The sequence below is a fragment of the Syngnathus floridae genome, chromosome 5 (genome assembly GCF_059516105.1).
Source record: "Syngnathus floridae isolate MCC-2025c chromosome 5, RoL_Sflo_1.0, whole genome shotgun sequence".
NCBI classification, from domain to species: domain Eukaryota; kingdom Metazoa; phylum Chordata; class Actinopteri; order Syngnathiformes; family Syngnathidae; genus Syngnathus; species Syngnathus floridae.
The window spans coordinates 8,430,858-8,449,295 of record NC_142417.1 but is presented as its reverse complement, the minus strand read 5'-3'; the positions used below and the strand labels follow the sequence as shown (position 1 = coordinate 8,449,295).

The 18,438-nt window shown below is 40.6% G+C and overlaps 2 protein-coding genes across 3 annotated transcripts; both read left to right on the top strand.

Moving 5' to 3' along the window:
* Positions 1-152: 152 nt before the first annotated feature.
* Positions 153-6,333, top strand: erap2 (endoplasmic reticulum aminopeptidase 2). Its single transcript, XM_088375401.1, has 21 exons — positions 153-246; positions 1,040-1,366; positions 1,434-1,620; positions 1,696-1,865; positions 1,935-2,073; positions 2,138-2,272; positions 2,355-2,475; positions 2,551-2,705; positions 2,810-2,923; positions 3,004-3,135; positions 3,286-3,417; positions 3,534-3,602; positions 3,678-3,853; positions 3,928-4,007; positions 4,302-4,482; positions 4,619-4,775; positions 4,848-5,032; positions 5,128-5,289; positions 5,491-5,631; positions 5,712-5,793; positions 5,942-6,333. Exons 2-21 carry the CDS (start codon positions 1,197-1,199, stop codon positions 6,101-6,103), a joined length of 2,850 nt encoding a protein of 949 aa, XP_088231527.1. The 5' UTR covers positions 153-246; positions 1,040-1,196; the 3' UTR covers positions 6,104-6,333.
* Positions 6,334-6,976: 643 nt separating this feature from the next.
* On the top strand, positions 6,977-16,525 carry lnpep (leucyl/cystinyl aminopeptidase). 2 transcript variants are annotated; one of them, XM_088375398.1, is made up of 22 exons: positions 6,977-7,361; positions 9,398-9,513; positions 10,148-10,350; positions 10,437-10,548; positions 10,677-10,916; positions 11,332-11,522; positions 11,635-11,773; positions 11,953-12,087; positions 12,193-12,313; positions 12,394-12,545; positions 12,626-12,739; positions 12,886-13,017; positions 13,112-13,246; positions 13,329-13,489; positions 13,595-13,683; positions 13,779-13,962; positions 14,044-14,200; positions 14,374-14,558; positions 14,650-14,811; positions 14,889-15,029; positions 15,110-15,191; positions 15,268-16,525. In XM_088375398.1, the coding sequence occupies exons 1-22, from the start codon at positions 7,334-7,336 to the stop codon at positions 15,394-15,396; spliced, it is 3,108 nt and encodes a 1,035-aa protein (XP_088231524.1). In that variant the 5' UTR covers positions 6,977-7,333; the 3' UTR covers positions 15,397-16,525. The 2 variants fall into 2 exon arrangements, with proteins under 2 accessions (XP_088231524.1, XP_088231525.1); XM_088375399.1 differs by having other exon boundaries at positions 6,978-7,361; positions 9,398-9,492.
* Positions 16,526-18,438: the final 1,913 nt, after the last annotated feature.

Sequence of the window (18,438 nt, the reverse complement as noted above, 5' to 3'; positions counted from 1 at the left end):
CACTAACAATGGACCCTACTCCAACCACGCACAAGAACTGATAGGAACACACCTGGCCAAGACCGTTACATCTGAGGTAAGAAACTGACTTTCTGAAGGCTTAACGCTCAAGCATTCACTAAGTCATTTTCCGGCTCTGGTGTGCCTCCAAGTGGCGGGTCGAGTTACTACAGTACAAGGGTTGTCTAAAGAGAAAGTGAAAGTTTCCAGTGATTGCTCAAGCGCGAAGAAGCTAGAATGACCAAGGTAAATCCTTCTTTATTTAATATTTTTCCTTATAATTAGCACATTTTCAAGAGGGATGTTGACTAGCACTATCATGCAAGCTCAGTATTGGACCTGGCTGCCTTTGTACTGCTGCAGCTGTTGTCACCTCACACTTTTAGCTGTGGCCTGATCTGCTTTTGTCCACACTAGCAAGAACGTGGCTTGTCTTTGTAGCTGCCACGGTGTCGCCTAGATCACTTAATATTTTTATGATTATTATTAACCTTTTTAGATTTTTTTACTTTTGACTTGGTTTTATGCTCCTTGGTAACTATTTCCTTGTACTGATCTTTTCATGTGCCAGTTTTATAATCCGCCCGCCCTTGTGTTCTACCTGCAATGGCTCATGTGTCAGAAATTCGAGTATATTTAGAGTCAGTCTCTATTCAGGCTTCGTCAGATCATACCTTGCTCTGCATGAATACTGATTATTGTGGTTGTTGTGCTTGCTCGTTTTTTGTTTGCATTATTGGAATTTCTGTCACCATCTGTATCACGAAGCTAGACAATACCTTTTCCGGGTTGGCCAACATTGTGGCAAAAATAATACCAAATGAATTACTATTAAAACGGCTTAGTGTTAGTAATACTGTACCATCTATAAATTAACAAAAAATTACTTATGGTTAGCATAAATGTAAATCCCATAAATGTAAATTTACTACACTATGTGCAATCATGCAATCACATCCTCAGTCTTTTAGGATAGACTTCAACTGCTACAAAAACTTCTAGAAACTGTTTTTATTTTATTTTTTTAATTTTTTTTTAGGTTTAGGAATCAAAGAGAAGGGAAACCATGGCCATATCTGTACGTTTTGGCAGTGGACACATCACCTTTACAGGCCTTTAAAAACAGCTTTCATCAGCAATTGTTAGCCCGCTGCACAGATTTGGCTTTTTGTTCAATCAGGGACATTTCATCCAAAATGCTCTTGGTGAGGCCGTTAGTGCTGTTTCTTCTCCATTCATATGTGGTTGGAATGCAGCCCACCCAAATTTCACAGCAGGCATCAAGCCCTCCTCATCCTCCCGGAGAGCAAACGCCTTTAGAGAAAGACAATCTGTCCTTTCCTTGGAGCCGCCTTCGTCTGCCAAGGTAATCTCCCTGCTGTCTTTACTGCAAAAATCCCAATTGTAGAACCAAAGAGTCCTTTTCTCCTTAGGTATATAATTCCTCTTCACTACCACATCTTGGTGCACCCCAACCTCACTAGTCTCCATTTCACCGGCTCAGTCACAATCCAAATTGACGTCCAGAACAACACAAATTGGGTTGTGTTACATAGCAAGGGTCTGCAAATCTCCAAGGCAACCATTCTGGACAAGAACCTTGCTCATCTCTCTGACCAGGTAGTCATTAAAACAAAGCAGTCAGATTAGCACATAGATGTTGACCAGACTGACAGACTTCTCCTCATGTTCTAGGTTCTCCCTTGTCTTCATTATCCCGCCCACGAGCAGATTGCCATCTTCTCTCCCAGAGTGCTCAGCAATGGGCAAAAGTATTTCCTATATATTGAGTTTGGGGCAGAGTTGGCAGAGGGCTTCCAGGGCTTCTATAAAAGCACCTACACAACCAGTTCGGGAGAGATCAGGTAAATGAGCGAGTTTTTGATATTGGTATAGTGTGTAGAATAATATGGTTCCTCTGTGGTTCTTTATAGAACGTTAGCTTCCACTCACTTTGAGCCTACGAGTGCTCGCACGGCATTCCCTTGTTTTGACGAGCCGAGCTTTAAAGCCAACTTCTCAGTGCGGATCAGACGGAGCGCGGACTACATTGCTTTGTCCAACATGCCGATAGTAAGTATAGTAGATGTTTGATTCCTTCTGCATCACAAAAAAAAATGGTGTCTGTTTATTTCAGGTTAAATCAATTGAAGTAGATGATGGCCTGCTGGAGGATCAGTATGCTGCAAGTGTGAAGATGAGCACCTACCTTGTAGCTTTTGTCGTCTGTGATTTTAAATCTGTTACGGCAACAACATCATCTGGAGTGCAGGTGTGGTCTCTGAGAAAAAAATGTTTTTCTTGTTTATTGATGACAATCATAATCACTTAAGGCTTCTGCAACATGGTGATAGGTGTCCATTTATGCTGATCCGGCGAAATGGTCTCAGACCCACTATGCCCTTGAAGTCGCCGTCAAAATGCTTGACTTCTACGAGGAGTATTTCAACATTCATTATCCCCTACCCAAATGCGGTAAATCTTGTTTTTTTTTTCAGTTTCTAACCATAGAGCCAAATATTATTCTGCATTTTCTCCATCTCCTTTCAGATCTGATCGCCATCCCTGACTTTGAGTCAGGTGCAATGGAAAACTGGGGCCTGACCACTTACAGAGAGCAGAGCCTGCTCTTTGACCCTCACACATCATCTGTATCTGATCAAGTCTGGGTTACCAAGGTGATCGGGCATGAGCTTGCTCATCAGGTGTGTGTGTATCCCCTTTTTTCCATCAAGTGGTACGGTTGGGCTCAGGAAAGAATAGATTTTATGGACACACTTATTCCTATTTTTTTTTTTCTCGCTTGCAGTGGTTTGGTAACTTGGTAACGATGAAGTGGTGGAATGATATCTGGCTGAATGAAGGGTTTGCCAGATACATGGAGTCCATTTCAGTTGAGGCTACCTATCCTGAATTAAAAGCGGTTAGTGATTAACATAATCAGATGTAGGTGAAGGCCAATGTGAGACTGCGCAACCTAAAATAATGTCCGCATTCTTACAGGAGGAAAATCTGTTGAGCACTTGTTTTGCAGCAGTTGGTCACGATTCATTGAATTCTTCTCGGCCAATATCCAGTCTGGCAGAGAATCCAACTCACATTCGTGAGATGTTTGACACCATCTCATATGAAAAAGTATGCTTTCTGCCTTTTATGAGTGCAGTGCTTTTTATAACATTAGAAAGAGCTTGTGGAAAAATAGCCATCCATTTCGACTTGTGACTTTCGGCTTGTCCTGTCATATATCCCCTGACAACACATTTGTTTTGCTCTCTATACCTCTAGGGGGCGTGTATCCTGCACATGCTGCGCCATTTTCTGTCCGAAGATGTGTTCCAGAGTGGGTTAGTTCGATACCTGCGCAAATATAGCTACCAAAATGCTCAAAACCAAGATCTGTGGGACAGTTTGGCCAATGTATGAACACAAATATGATGACAAGCACTTCTTTCCAACACATTTTTGAGGATAGACTTTAGAAATATGCAATTGAGAGCGAGAGAGAGCGATACCGATATATCATCTTTTTCCAGACTTGCTCAGAGGAAGATTTCATCTCAGGGGAGTATTGTTACAGCAAAGAACAGGCTCATAAAAATTCAGTAAGTAAATATTGAAACTGCTGACCTCTATTTTGAAAAATTTGAATACGGAAACTTGCCTATTGTTTTATTCAGTACTTGTTGGCCGGGGAACACTTGAACTTGACAGCCGTGATGAACACTTGGACCATGCAGAAAGGTGTTCCCCTGGTCATTGTGAAAAGGGCGGGGCCACAGCTGATGCTCAGACAGGTCAGGTTCCTGAGGACACAGCTGCCCTCTGACCCCCTCTGGTCCACATTGCAACAAGGGTGAGGATGCAGGAAAAGTTGGTTCCTTCATCTGTCACTTTTGCATTATATGATTTGGGAATCTTTTTCTCTAGTTACTTATGGAATATCCCTCTCACATACAAGACCGATAGTTCCGGCACCATCCACAAACATTTGATGACAACTCATACAGGTAAGCTGCAAAGGTTTACTATTTTTTACTATGTTTATGGTTATAGTTGAGATAGATCACATTTGTTGCTTTTTTTTGTGCTTTTGGTGATAACATTATATGCTTGTTTCATAACATCTTGGACATTTTGCAGAGCACTTTCACATCATTTACTATAAAAGGAATGTACTTTTTTTTTGACTATTTTCATTTCCTCCTTTATGTTGACACCCAGGCCACAATTTTGTACCATAGTGGAGGCTCATTTTCTCCCGAGTGCCTTTCTACTGTTGTCCGTGTCTGTGTGTGTTCCAGACAGCGTCTACGTTGGAGATGTCAACTGGGTGAAGGTCAATGTGGACATGACTGGCTACTACGTGGTTCATTATGAGGATGGTGGATGGGAGGGGATAACAAAGCTCCTGAGAGAGAACCACACGGCCCTGAGCTACAAAGACAGGACCCACTTGATACACAATGCATTTCAACTGGTCACGTAAGACTGCATACTATGTGTCCTGTATGCTTTGCTCAAATACATCGTAGCAAATAAACTAATTTGATTGTTAGTTTTGAACCCATTGGAATTATACAGTCCCCTTCAAATACTGTATTGTTGTGTGTATTTAAAGGGCAGGTTACCTTCCGCTCAACAAAGCATTGGATTTGATTGGTTATCTGCATCTGGAGAAACATACCGTACCTCTACTCCAAGGATTGGGTTACCTTGAAGCCGTTTTCCATATGATTGAGAAACGGAGAGATGAGGATCTGGTGCAAAATTTCAGGGTAAGATGATAAAGATATTATTGCAAGACGTCCCTGAAATCTAAATTTGTTTCTCTGTTTCCTTTGGCATAGATGTACATCCTTCAGTTTTTCCGTGGCGTCATTGACCAACAGACATGGAATGATGAGGGCTCCGTGTCGACTCGACGACTGAGGTCAGAGGTCCTCTCCTTGGCATGCCATCTGAATGACACTCCCTGCCTGAATGAGGCACGCCGGCGTTTCAAAGACTGGCTTCAGTCAAACGGAACTCTCAAGTCGGTCCATCTATCAGCTTCACTTCATCGTCATAATTTCTGTCGATACTTGATGATGCCCTAACAAATATTTCCTGGAATTGTGTTAACTGTAGACTTCCCACTGATGTGGCCCCAACCGTGTACGCAGTTGGTGCCCAGGATGATCATGGATGGGCCTCACTCATGCACATGTACAAGACATCAAACTCGGCGGCACAGAAAGACAAAATTTTGTTTGCCTTAACCAACAGCCGAGACACAAATAAATTACACAGGTACATTCCCCTTTTGGCTACTTTATTATGCACACTAGTGTAATTGAATAACAGCATCAGAATGATATTAATATTTATCCTTTTTTATTAATTTAATTTATAATTGCGACGATAGAGACCTGCATAAATACGTAGTTTTCTCATGGTTTATGCTGCCACCATGTGGAAACTATTATTACTATTATTCATTTACTCTTCTAGCCTGTTGGACATGGGTCTGGAAGGTCAAGTGATACGACCGCAGGACCTGTCCACGCTCATCTTATATGTGGCGCAAAACCCTTGGGGACATCACATCGCGTGGAAATTTGTCAAGAAAAACTGGAGCACGCTGGTTCAGAAGTCTGTGTCGATCAGGATGGTGGTTTTTTTGTAGACCTGGTCAACATTTGGTCTAACTGTCTGCTCTATAACTTCTCCAGATTTGAGTTGGGCTCATCAACTATTAAGTACATCCTCATAGGAACCACAGGGCAGTTTTCATACCCGGAGGAATACACTGAGGTACATGTTTCCATTTTTGCAGTGTGTCAAGATAGTATTACTGTATGTCCAACATTCTCATTGTACTGGCAATTCACGTAGGAGTGATAACTTTTGATGAGTAATGATAGTTGTGCTAATTCATTGTTATCATTTGTTAACCATCCAGGTGAAGTTGTTCTTTGAGTCCATCAGAGAAGATGTATCTCAGGTCAAAAGTCCTCAACTTGCACTGGACAATTTGCAGAAAAATGTTCTCTGGATGCAGCGAAACTTAGAGACGTTAAAAAACTGTCTGAATGAAAAAAAAGTACTCGTGACAAAAGATTGACTTTTCACAGTTGATGTTTAATTACATTTCTTCATTTGAGAATGATAATTCGTGGTGTGTGTAAAACCATTTTTTTCATAAAGAAATTATTCTGCCGGGTTATTTGTGAGAGTGTGTTCGTGGGTGTGTATGTAGTGTGTGAGTTGCTTAATGCAGAAGAGATAAACATTACAAAATTATATAGCTCAAGTAATTCTTTCATCAAAGGACAATAAAAAGTTTGACTACTTTTTTTGTGTTGCGATAACCTAATAGATTTTATTTTGAGCACTTATCACACGGAGAATTCATAAAGTGCTTTACACTGCTAATATACACACAAACATTTCATAGTTCATACGAACAGCATTCATATCACCAATCCGATGCTTGCAAAAATACCTATTTGTAGATTGAATTGTAATCCATCCTTTAATTTTTGTTATTTCCCATTATCTCAGTCCAATGCCCAGTTCTATAAAACACCCCTGGTCTAAGTCATATTTTGACAAAAATCCATTTCACGATGCTGCTAACATCTTCCAAAATCAGCTTCCCTAGTTGAGCAGATCAGTAAATTTTCGCCCTGAAACAAAATTATTAGAAATGTAATATTAATATTTGGTTCAATTTCTGAAAAAGTCAGGAAAAACATGTCAGGCCGTTATTTTAGGATACATTTATATGCAAATACAGTTGATGAAAGTGGAGGAATAAGTCAAGTAAATCAATTCCAAACAGACTGCCAACCAAAATCATTTTTTAACTGATTAAAAAAGTGCGTATGAAGCACATTATCCGTACAAGCCATGACGTCAGAATTTCTGCTTCCGTATATAGCGCGTCATTTTCTAGCCCCTCCTCCTAACAGTTCCTGGCCAATAGGATGCAAGAATTGTCAGTTGTCAACAACTGGTCGGGTGAGGAGTCAAAGTGCCATCTGTCCTAGTACATTACTAAATACAAATTTCGTTTTTGAACAAATATTGGTGTGTTTTTTTGTTGTCTTTTTGTTAGTGAAACGAGACTGCGTTGGACAAACTAGTCTATTGAAGTGAGTTAGCACGTACAATTATGAGAAGTTGGCTAGTTCCCTGTTAGCGACTACGTAGCTGGTGTTGTGAGGACGGGCTGCAGACAAGCAGCCAGGCACTTTGGTGGCGTGACCAGCCATTAAAACTACACGTCTGATCCAAACGTGTGCAAATATTCAGCTTCTGGGACGTAAGGACCTCCTCCCAATACCCTGCTATGGATCCTTTTGACTATAACAGTACAGGTAAGGAATGACGAAGGTTACTGTACGAGCTGTATACAGTACGTGACAGCATGCTAACAGCAAGCTCGCTAATAATAACCAACCATTCATTGTCAGTGACTTTGAGCCGCGTACACATGAAATGCAAGATCTATTTAACTCTTTTTAAGAGCCTGCAAAAAAAAAAACTTTACGCACAGTTTTGTGACTAAGAAGCCAATCACGTGGTCGTGCTCCACGTTTCTATTTATGTATGATATTATTAGCCGCATTGCATGGCGTGTTGAGCAGATAAGTCGTGCTCAACTCTGCTTTGCTTACTAGCAGACAGCTGATCAATAACCTCTGCTGGCGTCCTATTATATCCAGGACGTTATTGACAAAACAAACAGGCATACTGGAAGTCAGATATGTCACAAAAAGTGGGAGTTGTACCAAGAGGTCACAAAAGCACTTCATTGTAGTTGGCATTCATGTAAATGACCAAAATCACCTTTACGAGTTTGCTTTTTATATTCCATAACTCCTATAAGATAAAACTCAAATACAAGTACCTAACTGGAACTGAACAAAGTGCGGAAGGGATTAAGAAAGTGAAAGTTTGTCTCTTAATCACTTTTTATACAATGCAAAATGTTCAAAAGATGTACCCCCGCAAACAGTATTTTAGTTTTATTAAAATATTTTTTTACACAGTTAAACCACTCTTAAAGGTAAGCTGTAAAACTTGTCAGTTTACTTTCTAATTTAAATTTCAAGTATAATATGAGGATAGTGTCGCCATGATGTCGCCACTTCTGAACCTGTTTTTGTCCCAAGTGTAAAAGGAAGTTAACCACTGTAAACCCGAAAAACTCAAAAACAGCTTAAATACTCTTGATGCTTCAAATCATAATTTTCAACTTTTTTCATATAGACTTAAGTCATACGACAGGTTTGTAATCAGGCCACAAGTTCTGGTATATTTCAGGTTATATTTTTACCGTCTCCTTCTTTGGCTATTGTAGATTACCCAGTACAGAGTTCCTTTCCTATTAATAGGCATTTGTGCAGTCTGTGTGAAGCCGACAGGCAGACGCTTGTGTGCCACTCTTGCATTTAGGGTTAATATTATGACCTCTTTTTAATATCACAGTTTCAAGTCACATTTCTCCTTCAAATCCATTGCCCAGTGGCTAGACATCATCTCTACCCAACTTAATATGAAGCAATGTCGGCAATTTGCAAGTGACGATGTTTTACTACATTGACTAATATTGAATTAGGAAGCTAAACATGACTTATTGTTTGTGGAATGAGCAGAGGTTGGAATTCCCTTCGAGAGAATATGATGTCGACAAAGCACGTTTGTGCCACAGCTCACAGTGTAGTGCAGGTTGCGGAAATGCATTCTTGTGTAATCTGTGCTAGCATGTGACAAGAGCAGACAATACATTGTCATTGATTATTTGGAACTCGTAGATCCACTGTAATGACAAAACTTGGAGTATGTCTCACTCACAAAAGTCTTATAATATTCAAGTCATTCCATCAGCAGCATATGGTAAATATGTTAAATATAAATGTAGTTGTAAATCTGTGTGTAAGGTTCAGTAGCAGGAAGTGCTGCAAGAGGGTAGATACCACGAAACTGGAATAGCGATTTATCTAATGAGACTCTTTGACAGTCATTTGTATGACCCCCCCCCCAAAAAAAAATGCAGATGATATGAACAAAAAAACACAAACTGTCATGAGTGACTATTGACTCCTCACTCGAAAGGTTTAAAATGACTCAGTAGCACGTGCAGCTCTGTGCATGTGAGGATAATTAAGCAGGTTGTGACAGTTTGCTTGGCAGATACAAAACAATAGTGTTGTTTGCGTAACAGCGGTTTCCTTCAAGGAACTAAGGAAGGGCAAATAACAGTAAGACAAGGATGGAATCCTGTGACACCTCATTCAGGGTTATTGCAGGACAAGAGGTGAAAAACGTTCAGACACTCTCTTTCACAACATCTTGAATTTTCTCCTAGGAGTCATGTTTTGTTTATATGCCTTGTTTCTTCCTGTCATAGAGCGAGCCAGCCTACCAAGGAACATGATTGAGAACAGCATGTTTGAAGAAGAGCCCGACGTTGTGGATCTGGCCAGAGACTCTGCAGCATATCCGGTACACTCAAGTCATTTTACTGTACGCTATGCCTCAATCACACTTTGAAACACTCTTTCGGTTCTACACTCATTGCATGCATCATGAAGTCCATCTGCACATTTAATTCAAATCAATGGTAGACTCTGCCCTAACATATAATTAGGATACATATAAAGTAAATAAAATCATGAGTTGTGCTGATAACAAGCATAACATATTTCCAACTAAAATAGAATTGAAGGGAAAATACAATTGCCTGCTTGAGCTGACTCTCAAACCTTTTATTTATTACAGGTATATACTGAGTAAAAGAAATAGTAATACTACAGCGTTGTAATAATTCATTCAGTAGTTTTAGCAAAAGACCATTCTTCTTTGTTTGTGTGGAAGACTGTATTATACTGCACTGCCTCCTGGTGGGCAGTTTGGACACAGCACATTAAAATGGATTGCAGCATTACATGAAAAGCAAACTGTATTTACATTCTTTTTAATGATGGTATTACTCTATGTGTTTTTATAAACTACATTATTATAGCCCAAATGTTATTTTTCATCATTGAAAAACAAAATGATAAAGCCCAAACCTTTGAATTATTGCTTACATTCAAGTTGACTCATGCTTTCTTAATGATGTGTTCATGGATCCAATGTTGATACACTGTTCTTTTAGACCTTTCCAGCCCTAGATCCAGATGATACTGTGTATGAGCCTCGCAGCTCCCGGCTACTGGTGCGAGGTCTGGGGGAGAACGACGTGGATGATGATGAAGAGGACTGCGAGTCTTCAGCCCGACTTCTGGGCATGTCATTCATGAACCGCAGCGCTACCCAGAGATCTAACGTCTCTCCTTATGTTCGACAACCTCCACCTAGGTAGCAGGCGTTTGCTATCTTTAATTACACTACTATTTGGATGTAGCGGTACTGTCAATAAATAGGTTACTTTTCCTGTGTCCCAGGTCGTGTTCGCCATGCTCAGCCCGCACCTTGGTTGTTTGTGTGCTATTTTTGGTCATAGTGGCTTCCATGATCATGGTATTGTACTTTTTGCCTGGGTGCAACTTCACAAAGGTAAGAAAAATACAGTGAGATTGTATGTTTTAGCATTTTAGCTTCCCCAACTCTCAATTTTCTCAGCATAGTGGTGGTAGTAGGAAATGAATGGATGGACACTTGGTGAAAATCTTGGATTTTTGCAGATGGGATGCCCCAAACAAGAGAACGGGACATCTAACAGCACTGATGATGAGCTCTTCCCATGGGCACAATTCCAACTCCCTCGTAGCATCCGTCCTCTCAGCTATGATCTCACCTTGATCCCTGATTTGAGCACCATGGATTTCAGCGGCCACACTGTCATCAACATGTTGGTACTTCACAACACCAAGCGCATTGTTCTACACAGCGCTTATCTCAATATTACCAAAGCTACATTCAAGGTGAGATTGTGTTTTTTAGTCTGTGGGACTAAATAACTGGCTTTGAAAGAATAGCAAGATACAGTCTGTAATTTCTGTACCACATGTGCTATGGGAAACTGAATCGCTGGGGCTATCCAAAGCTAAGACTGGTACTGGATAAATAAATGTGGTGTAAAAACTAATCTGGGCAAATCCTGTGATTTGCAAAATCATGACCTACTGTTGGGCGACTGCTAAGAGAAGCGGAAAATTATCAACTGTTTGTGCTATGGGGATTTCGGAATATGCACATAAATCATTTTGCTGAGAAAAAAATGAATAGTCTCTTTCTTACTCAATTCTCACCAGTTTAATGAGAACAAGTAATTTGTCGCTCTGGAGAAAAGAATGGCATGCTAGCTGTTAACGAAGCTGTTAATTTACTCTCTTACAGCTTGGTGATGGGGAGGCAAGTGATGTCACCATACTTGAGAACAAGCCAAGGGAGCAGATAGCTGTTAAGTTCTCCGAAGAGCTGAAGGCAGGCCAGCACTGTGTGTTGATCTTGGATTACACGGCTAGTCTGTCGCACACCTATAATGGTTTCTACAATAGTTCCTACACAGATCTCAATGGAAACAAAAGGTACATCGAACTACAGCAGAAGAGTGTTAATTCCGGATAATTAAACCTACGTGAATGTGTGCTAATATTCCAATCCTGTATATGAGGTATTCACATCTACTATTTCCCTCAGGGTCCTAGCTGCCACCCAGTTTGAGCCATTATATGCACGAAAGGCCTTCCCCTGCTTTGATGAGCCATCATTTAAAGCCACCTTTCTGATTAAAATCAACAGGAAACCTGAGCACATGACACTCTCCAACATGCCTAAGGTACTATCACATGTTATTATCGTCATGAAATGAATGAACATGATGATGAAGTATGACTTTATTTTAGCGACTGTATTTTAAGTGTTTATCTATTTTTGGCTTGCCTTCTTGCAAGTTTAAGTTCTGGGCATGCAAATATTTTAGTTGAAGTACCCATCTGATGTGTTTTCTTGTCTCAGGCAAAGAGCACGCCCCTTGTCAATGGCCTCGTGCAGGATGAGTTTGCAAAGACCAGTGTCAACATGAGCACTTACTTGGTGGCATTCGTCGTCGGTAACTTCACCGCCGTCAGCAGAAACGTCTCTGACACTTTGGTAGGGTTGATTTCTTTAGCACTTTTCCATTTGGATGATCTGTTTTCATATCATTCAGACTGACAATCTGGATTTGTATCATGTGATTGCATTTTTTTTTTTTAGTTGTCCGTGTACAGCGTACCACAGAAGAAAGAGCATACTGACTATGCGCTGGACACAGCATCCAAACTACTGGAATTTTACAATGACTTCTTTGAAATTAACTATCCGCTTCAGAAACTTGGTAAACATTATCATTACCAGTGTTTGTTTTCCCCTCAGCATATAGTAGCTTCACTGTCATTTTCTTTTCTTTTGTGTCAGACCTGGTCGGCATTCCAGACTTCTTGGCGGGAGCCATGGAGAACTGGGGTCTGATCACCTTCAGAGAAAGCACCCTATTGGTGGGGAGGGATGCTTCTCTTATGGAAAAACAAGATGTTGCCTCCGTCATTGCTCATGAGCTGGCTCATCAGGTACTTGTTTGGGTTTTTTTGCCTGCAAGTACTGAAATATGAGGATGTCGGCGCAATCATGTTGCACTGATTTGTTCCAGTGGTTTGGAAACTTAGTCACAATGAGCTGGTGGAGCGACCTGTGGCTCAACGAAGGCTTTGCCTCTTATATGCAGTTCACGTCACTGCAGATAGTCATGCCGCAGCTTGACATGGTAAGCGGTCTTCAATTCCACAAAGTACTGAGAAAATTTATCCAATGGACATTTTAAGACAAATGCCTCATATGAGCAGCATTGGTGATTAATTGAATTTTGGTTGATCATCAGGTGCTGCATGTGTGATCTGTTTGTGTCTACAGGGCAGCTTGTTCTTAAATGTTCGATTCAGAGCATTGGACATAGATGCACTGAACTCCTCCCATGCGGTGTCTACCGAAGTCGATACACAGGAGCAGGTGCACGAGATGTTCGACTCTGTGTCCTATCTGAAGGTGCACGTCTTGATATTTTTTTTATGATGGTTCCTGGCTCATTGTATGCAAAACAAAGGTAGTCAGAAAACTGTGTTGTGTTTTGGTCTTCCAGGGGGCTTCCATTCTTTTGATGTTGAACGCCTCTTTGCCTGGTGACCAGCAGTTCAGAAAAGGTATCATTCAGTATCTGAAACAGTTCTCCGGTTTAAACACCGACACTGACGATCTGTGGAACAGTCTCACTGAGGTAGGCGTATTGTTTTTAGTTGGGATGAAAATAGAGTGACAATTGAATATATTAAAATGCCATTCGTTTTCTCTCTCCTTAGGTAGAGGTCTCAAGTCAGCATCCAAATGTGTCAGAGATGATGAGGTCATGGACATCCCAGAAAGGCTTCCCTTTGGTGACTGTATCCCGTCAGGGGGCTGAAGTCACCTTAAAACAGGAGATTTTCCAGCTCACCTCAAACGACGCTAGGCATTCCTCCAGGTGGGCTACATCCCCCTCGTCCTCCTCCTTCTTCTCTCTCCCTTGTGTAATGTAGTCATGGAAAGTCACCAGACCGACGGTACATTGTATTTTGCACTCTCCTAGCTTGTGGACTATTCCGCTGACGTATGTGAATGACAGCTGTAGTTTGGCCCCCGAGTGCAGACAAGTGTTCATGCTGAAGACCAAGTCAGGTAAATGACAATTATCCAGTAACTAACAATGATTTATCGGTTTGCGCATGTTATGTGCTAATTTGGCGAAACACTTTTGCATGCTTTCTTCACAGAGACTCTGAAGGTGCCAGAAACTGTGAAGTGGCTGAAGTTGAACTACAGGAGCACAGGCTTCTACATCGTTGACTATGGAGATGACGGCTGGGCTGCTCTAACAGACGCTTTGTTCAACAATTCCCAAGTTCTCTCAGCAGAGGACCGTGCCTCGCTGATTCACAACATCTTTGCTCTCTCCAGGTAGGTTTACAAATCAACCCCCCCCCCCCCCCTTATGTTCATCACTCTAAGTTTTTTTTACTGTGTTTCACTTCACCTTAGTCTGGGTCGCGTGTCCCTCCGCCAAGTCTTCAACCTCCTAAAATACATGTCAAATGAAACAGAGATGAGTCCCGTGAGTGAAGCCCTGCTGCACCTCAACCACATGTACCAGATGCTGAACAAAAGATACGAGCAAGACCTCGCCGCCCGCTTGAAGGTGCACGCACACAGTAGGAATGATATTGACATTAATCAAAAAGTGTGAGAGACACTTAAGTGGTGACATGCAAAAAAAGTCACATAATTACTTTTTGATACATCTTACAACACCAATTGTTTATTTATCTTTTGAAATATTTAAAGTTTGAATTGTCCTTGAAATATTTGCAGGCATATATTTTGAAACACTTTGGTGCACTGATGGATAAGCAAACATGGACCAAGGAGGAGAGTATGTCCAAAATGAACCTGCGATCTGCCCTGTTAGAGACAGCCTGTGATCTGGGACAGGAAAAATGCAAGCAGAAAGCAAAAGACATTTTTAAGCAGTATGTCGCCTCGAATGGAACCTTCCAGTGAGTCGAACATATTATACTGAGAAAACAAATAAAGTGAATGAAAATAGAGATGGGTTTAACCTAAAATGTGATTTTTTGTTTTTGGTAGGATTCCGGGTGATCTCCAGAGAGTTGTGTTCAGTGTGGCAGCCCAGTCCAGTGAAGACTGGGAAACTTTGCTTACGTTGTATCATTATGCCACTTATGACTCAGAGAAGCAAAATATGCTAAGGGGCTTAGCTTCCACGCAGGACACGCAGAAAATCGTCTGGTACGCAACATTTTCATCTTAACAAAGTATACTTGCTAATAAGTTGTTTATCATTGCGCTCATGTTGTTCCTTCCAGGCTTCTCAATGGAGCTTTAAACAATGATATCATCAAGGTACAGAACATTCCCTTGGTCTTCAAAACAATCTGCCGGAGTTTTGCCGGCAACTTGATTACTTGGGACTTTATTCAAGACAACTGGAACCAGCTCATACAAACGTGTGTGGCCCATTTTCAGAAAAAAAGTTGGTTCATGCATGAGGACAAAACACAATCTAATCAGTGTTTTATTCTTGTAGGTTCCCACTAGGTTCATTTCCCATCCAATCAATCGTTAAGTCTGTCACCTTTCAGTTGTCGACACAGTCGCATCTTAATCAGGTATAGACTTTCTTCTAAGAATCAAACTTCGTTGGGTGTTGTCTTATGCTCTGCCGTGCGTGTGTGTGTTGTGCAGGTGCAGTATTTCTTCTCCAGCCTAAGTGAGCGCGGTTCCCAGTCGCGAAGCATGCAGGAAGCGCTGGAAAAAATCCGACTGAACCAGCGCTGGATGGAGAGGAGTCTTCCCGCTCTTCAAAACATTTAATGCAGGCCAGGCACTCTTTCCATTTCTGCCTTCCCTTTTTCCCTCTGTATGGGTTTAGCTGTCCGACTGGGGTATACAGTATGTTGTCAAGACAACCGCAAAGATTGCACTTTTGTCTTTTAGCGCTGTTTATAGCAGGTTTGAGTTGAGATGGACCGGGTAACCTCTCATGTATGGCTCCTGTGAGATTTTAGCTAGCTCAGGGCGTCTCTGATTGTATCTGACAGCAACATGTCAGACATAAACACTCCTCACACTTGAAGCTGTCGACCAAACCTCACATCAGACAATCATACGATCCACTTTGCTTTACAGACCCTTTCAATCAACAACTGTGTGAGCTGCTCCTTAAAGAAAGTACCTGTGTGTTAACACGACAGGGTTTCTTGTCCATAAGTCCTGGAACAGTCTTTATGCTTTATTATATAGACTTTGCTGCACATTTAGAGACGCGGGCATGTAAATTTGCATTTGTTCCTCTTGTTCAAATGTACATACAGAATACAGAAACAATAGCAGCCTGTAATTATTCATCCTGGCACATCCAATATATTAGAGAGGATGAGGAAGTCGACTAAAAAAAAAAAAAAAAAAAAACTCCTTCCGACTATGTACAGTAGATGGCGCAGTGCACCACTGTGCTGGTTTAAAGCAACCAACGTGTCTTAAATGAAGCAAACAGCACACTGGATACACATTAAGTTTGCATTTCAGTTCAGAACCCTGTTCTCTTTGATTTCCCAGCAGTCATCCGATGTTCTTATAAAATTCTGGATTTATGATGTAAATACAGTGTGTTCGGCCCTACGACAGCACAGCAGCTGTTTTGGATGTACCGTTTTTATTTATTTTGGCATGACTTTGCTCCACTTGATTTTTAGCTTTTTCTTGTGTACATAGAAATGTATAGAGGACATTTCTTGATAAAGTTTGATCAAGACTCTTGTCCAGACACTTTTTATTGTATCTTTTGGTTGTATAACACTGCCGGGGGGGTCATTTGTGGACATGTTGTTTGTATAAGGGCTCTCGTGTATAGAAGAATGTTTATTTTGGGTATCTGATCCACATCTGCCTGATACAATGGTTTAAAGTTACTCCATTTCCAGAATAAATAGCTGTCAAACTATTTATTATGTTCACTCTACCCCATCTCACACCTTGCGCACCTTACATATTTAGATTCCTATGAATTATTTAGATCCCTCTTATTTGTACATAGTATCTTCTCAGTTAACAGAGCTTTACCCTTTTACGATGCCGTGTGCGTGTGTGCGTGCGTGTGCATGCGTCTGTCTATCTGTCTGTCTGTCTGTCTGTTTATTTCATCTCCATTTTGGGCGCCAGCAGCAACTCAGTCTAACAATTTGGTATGAGACAGGAAATGAGATATCGTCATGAGGCGTAGCCTTTCATAAGTGTTGACTGAGGTTATTTTAGTTAACGAAACTGTTCTACTTTTCCAAAACTGATTATAGCATGCATGTATCTAAACTTTATTATGCATTGCACTTATTGTAGTTCAACGTCTGTGGACTGTTAAACTATACTCTGTATTATGAAAATATTAATTGTCAATAATGTCAATTTGAATTTGAATGTCCTGGGTCAGTCCACTTTTTCACCTAAGTTGGGTTGTTATTAACTCGGCATTTTTAAGGGTGTCCATTTCACAACTTCAACAGAAATCCTCTCAACTCAAGGTAGGTCTGTCCTTGTCAAAATCTACATCTGGGACACTTATGATTTTGTCATACAAAAGATTTATAATAACTTGGAGAAATGTTAAGATGCTCACTGTTTTTAATTTTTGATGATGACGTGCCATGCTTTATAAACAATAAATGCCACATTTGTGTAACCTCTTCAATTTAATGAAAGTCAACATTTCAAGCACATTTTGTCTGCTGTATTTTCAGTCTAATTGTACTAATGTATACTCTTGTCACTGTGCAGATACACCCGGGGGTGCTATCTACTATTTTGACATGTTTTGTAATGATGAGTGATGACTGGGTCAGAAGACTCTTATCTTGATCCGAGGAGGTTTCCATGCAGGCAACAGTAATTTGCATCTAGCTGTCCTACATTGAGTGGGCGGTGGGCGGAGCAGCCTCAATTTATTTTTATTTTTTTCTTCATTTGTCAATTACCCAAGGTCTCAACTTCAAAGACTCAAACATCAGTGTCTGACATTTTGTCATCAGTAGAGTCATTATGGATGTAAATTTAATTTTCATGGAAAACTCAAAGTCATAGATTCATATAACCCAAAGCTATTACAGACATTGTTTGCTATTATTCTCATTTGCATGAAACTTAAGTCTAATTATAGGGTATAGAGTATACATAAGAAAATGAAGTGAAAATGTCAACGATTAATGAAGTTGCGATTAATTAACTGTTACTTGTGTTTTGGTCAGTCATGAGCTCATCTTTGAGGCTTTTATGATCTGTTTGTGGGCTATATATTTTTTTTTTTTACCCCGTTCAGTTTTCTACATTTTCTATTACGCATTTTTATCTATTACGTGTGGGTGGGACTACCAAATAAGGTAATGGGTGCGGCCAAACGCTTTTGCAAATCTGCCATATTTATTACTCTGAGAGACTTTTGTAGTCCAAACAACTCAAGGATGCTGAAATGGAGAGATCAGTTTCATTTTTCAAGCAGTGTTCCCACATCTGTGGGCAAAGTCCAATGTTACAAAACTGAAAGAATAAAACTGTAAACTTTGATTTTTATTTTATCATTGAAACCTGAAGTATTCTTTGAAATTGAAGAGTAATTTTTTCTTCTGTGAAAAACCACAGCAGTTTAACGTGTGTCCCTCCTATTTCCCTACACGTTTAGACAGCAGAAAATATCCAGTTGCCCTTTTAACTACCAAAGCAAACCTGGCAACACGTGCAGTGGCAAAGGTGTCAACACGTGCAGTGGAAGAGCTGTGAGGTAATGAAGAACAATGTCATAAGCAAAATCTGATAAGATGTACCTCTTAAATATACTGTAAAATGCTTCTTTACAATGAGAAGTTCAGG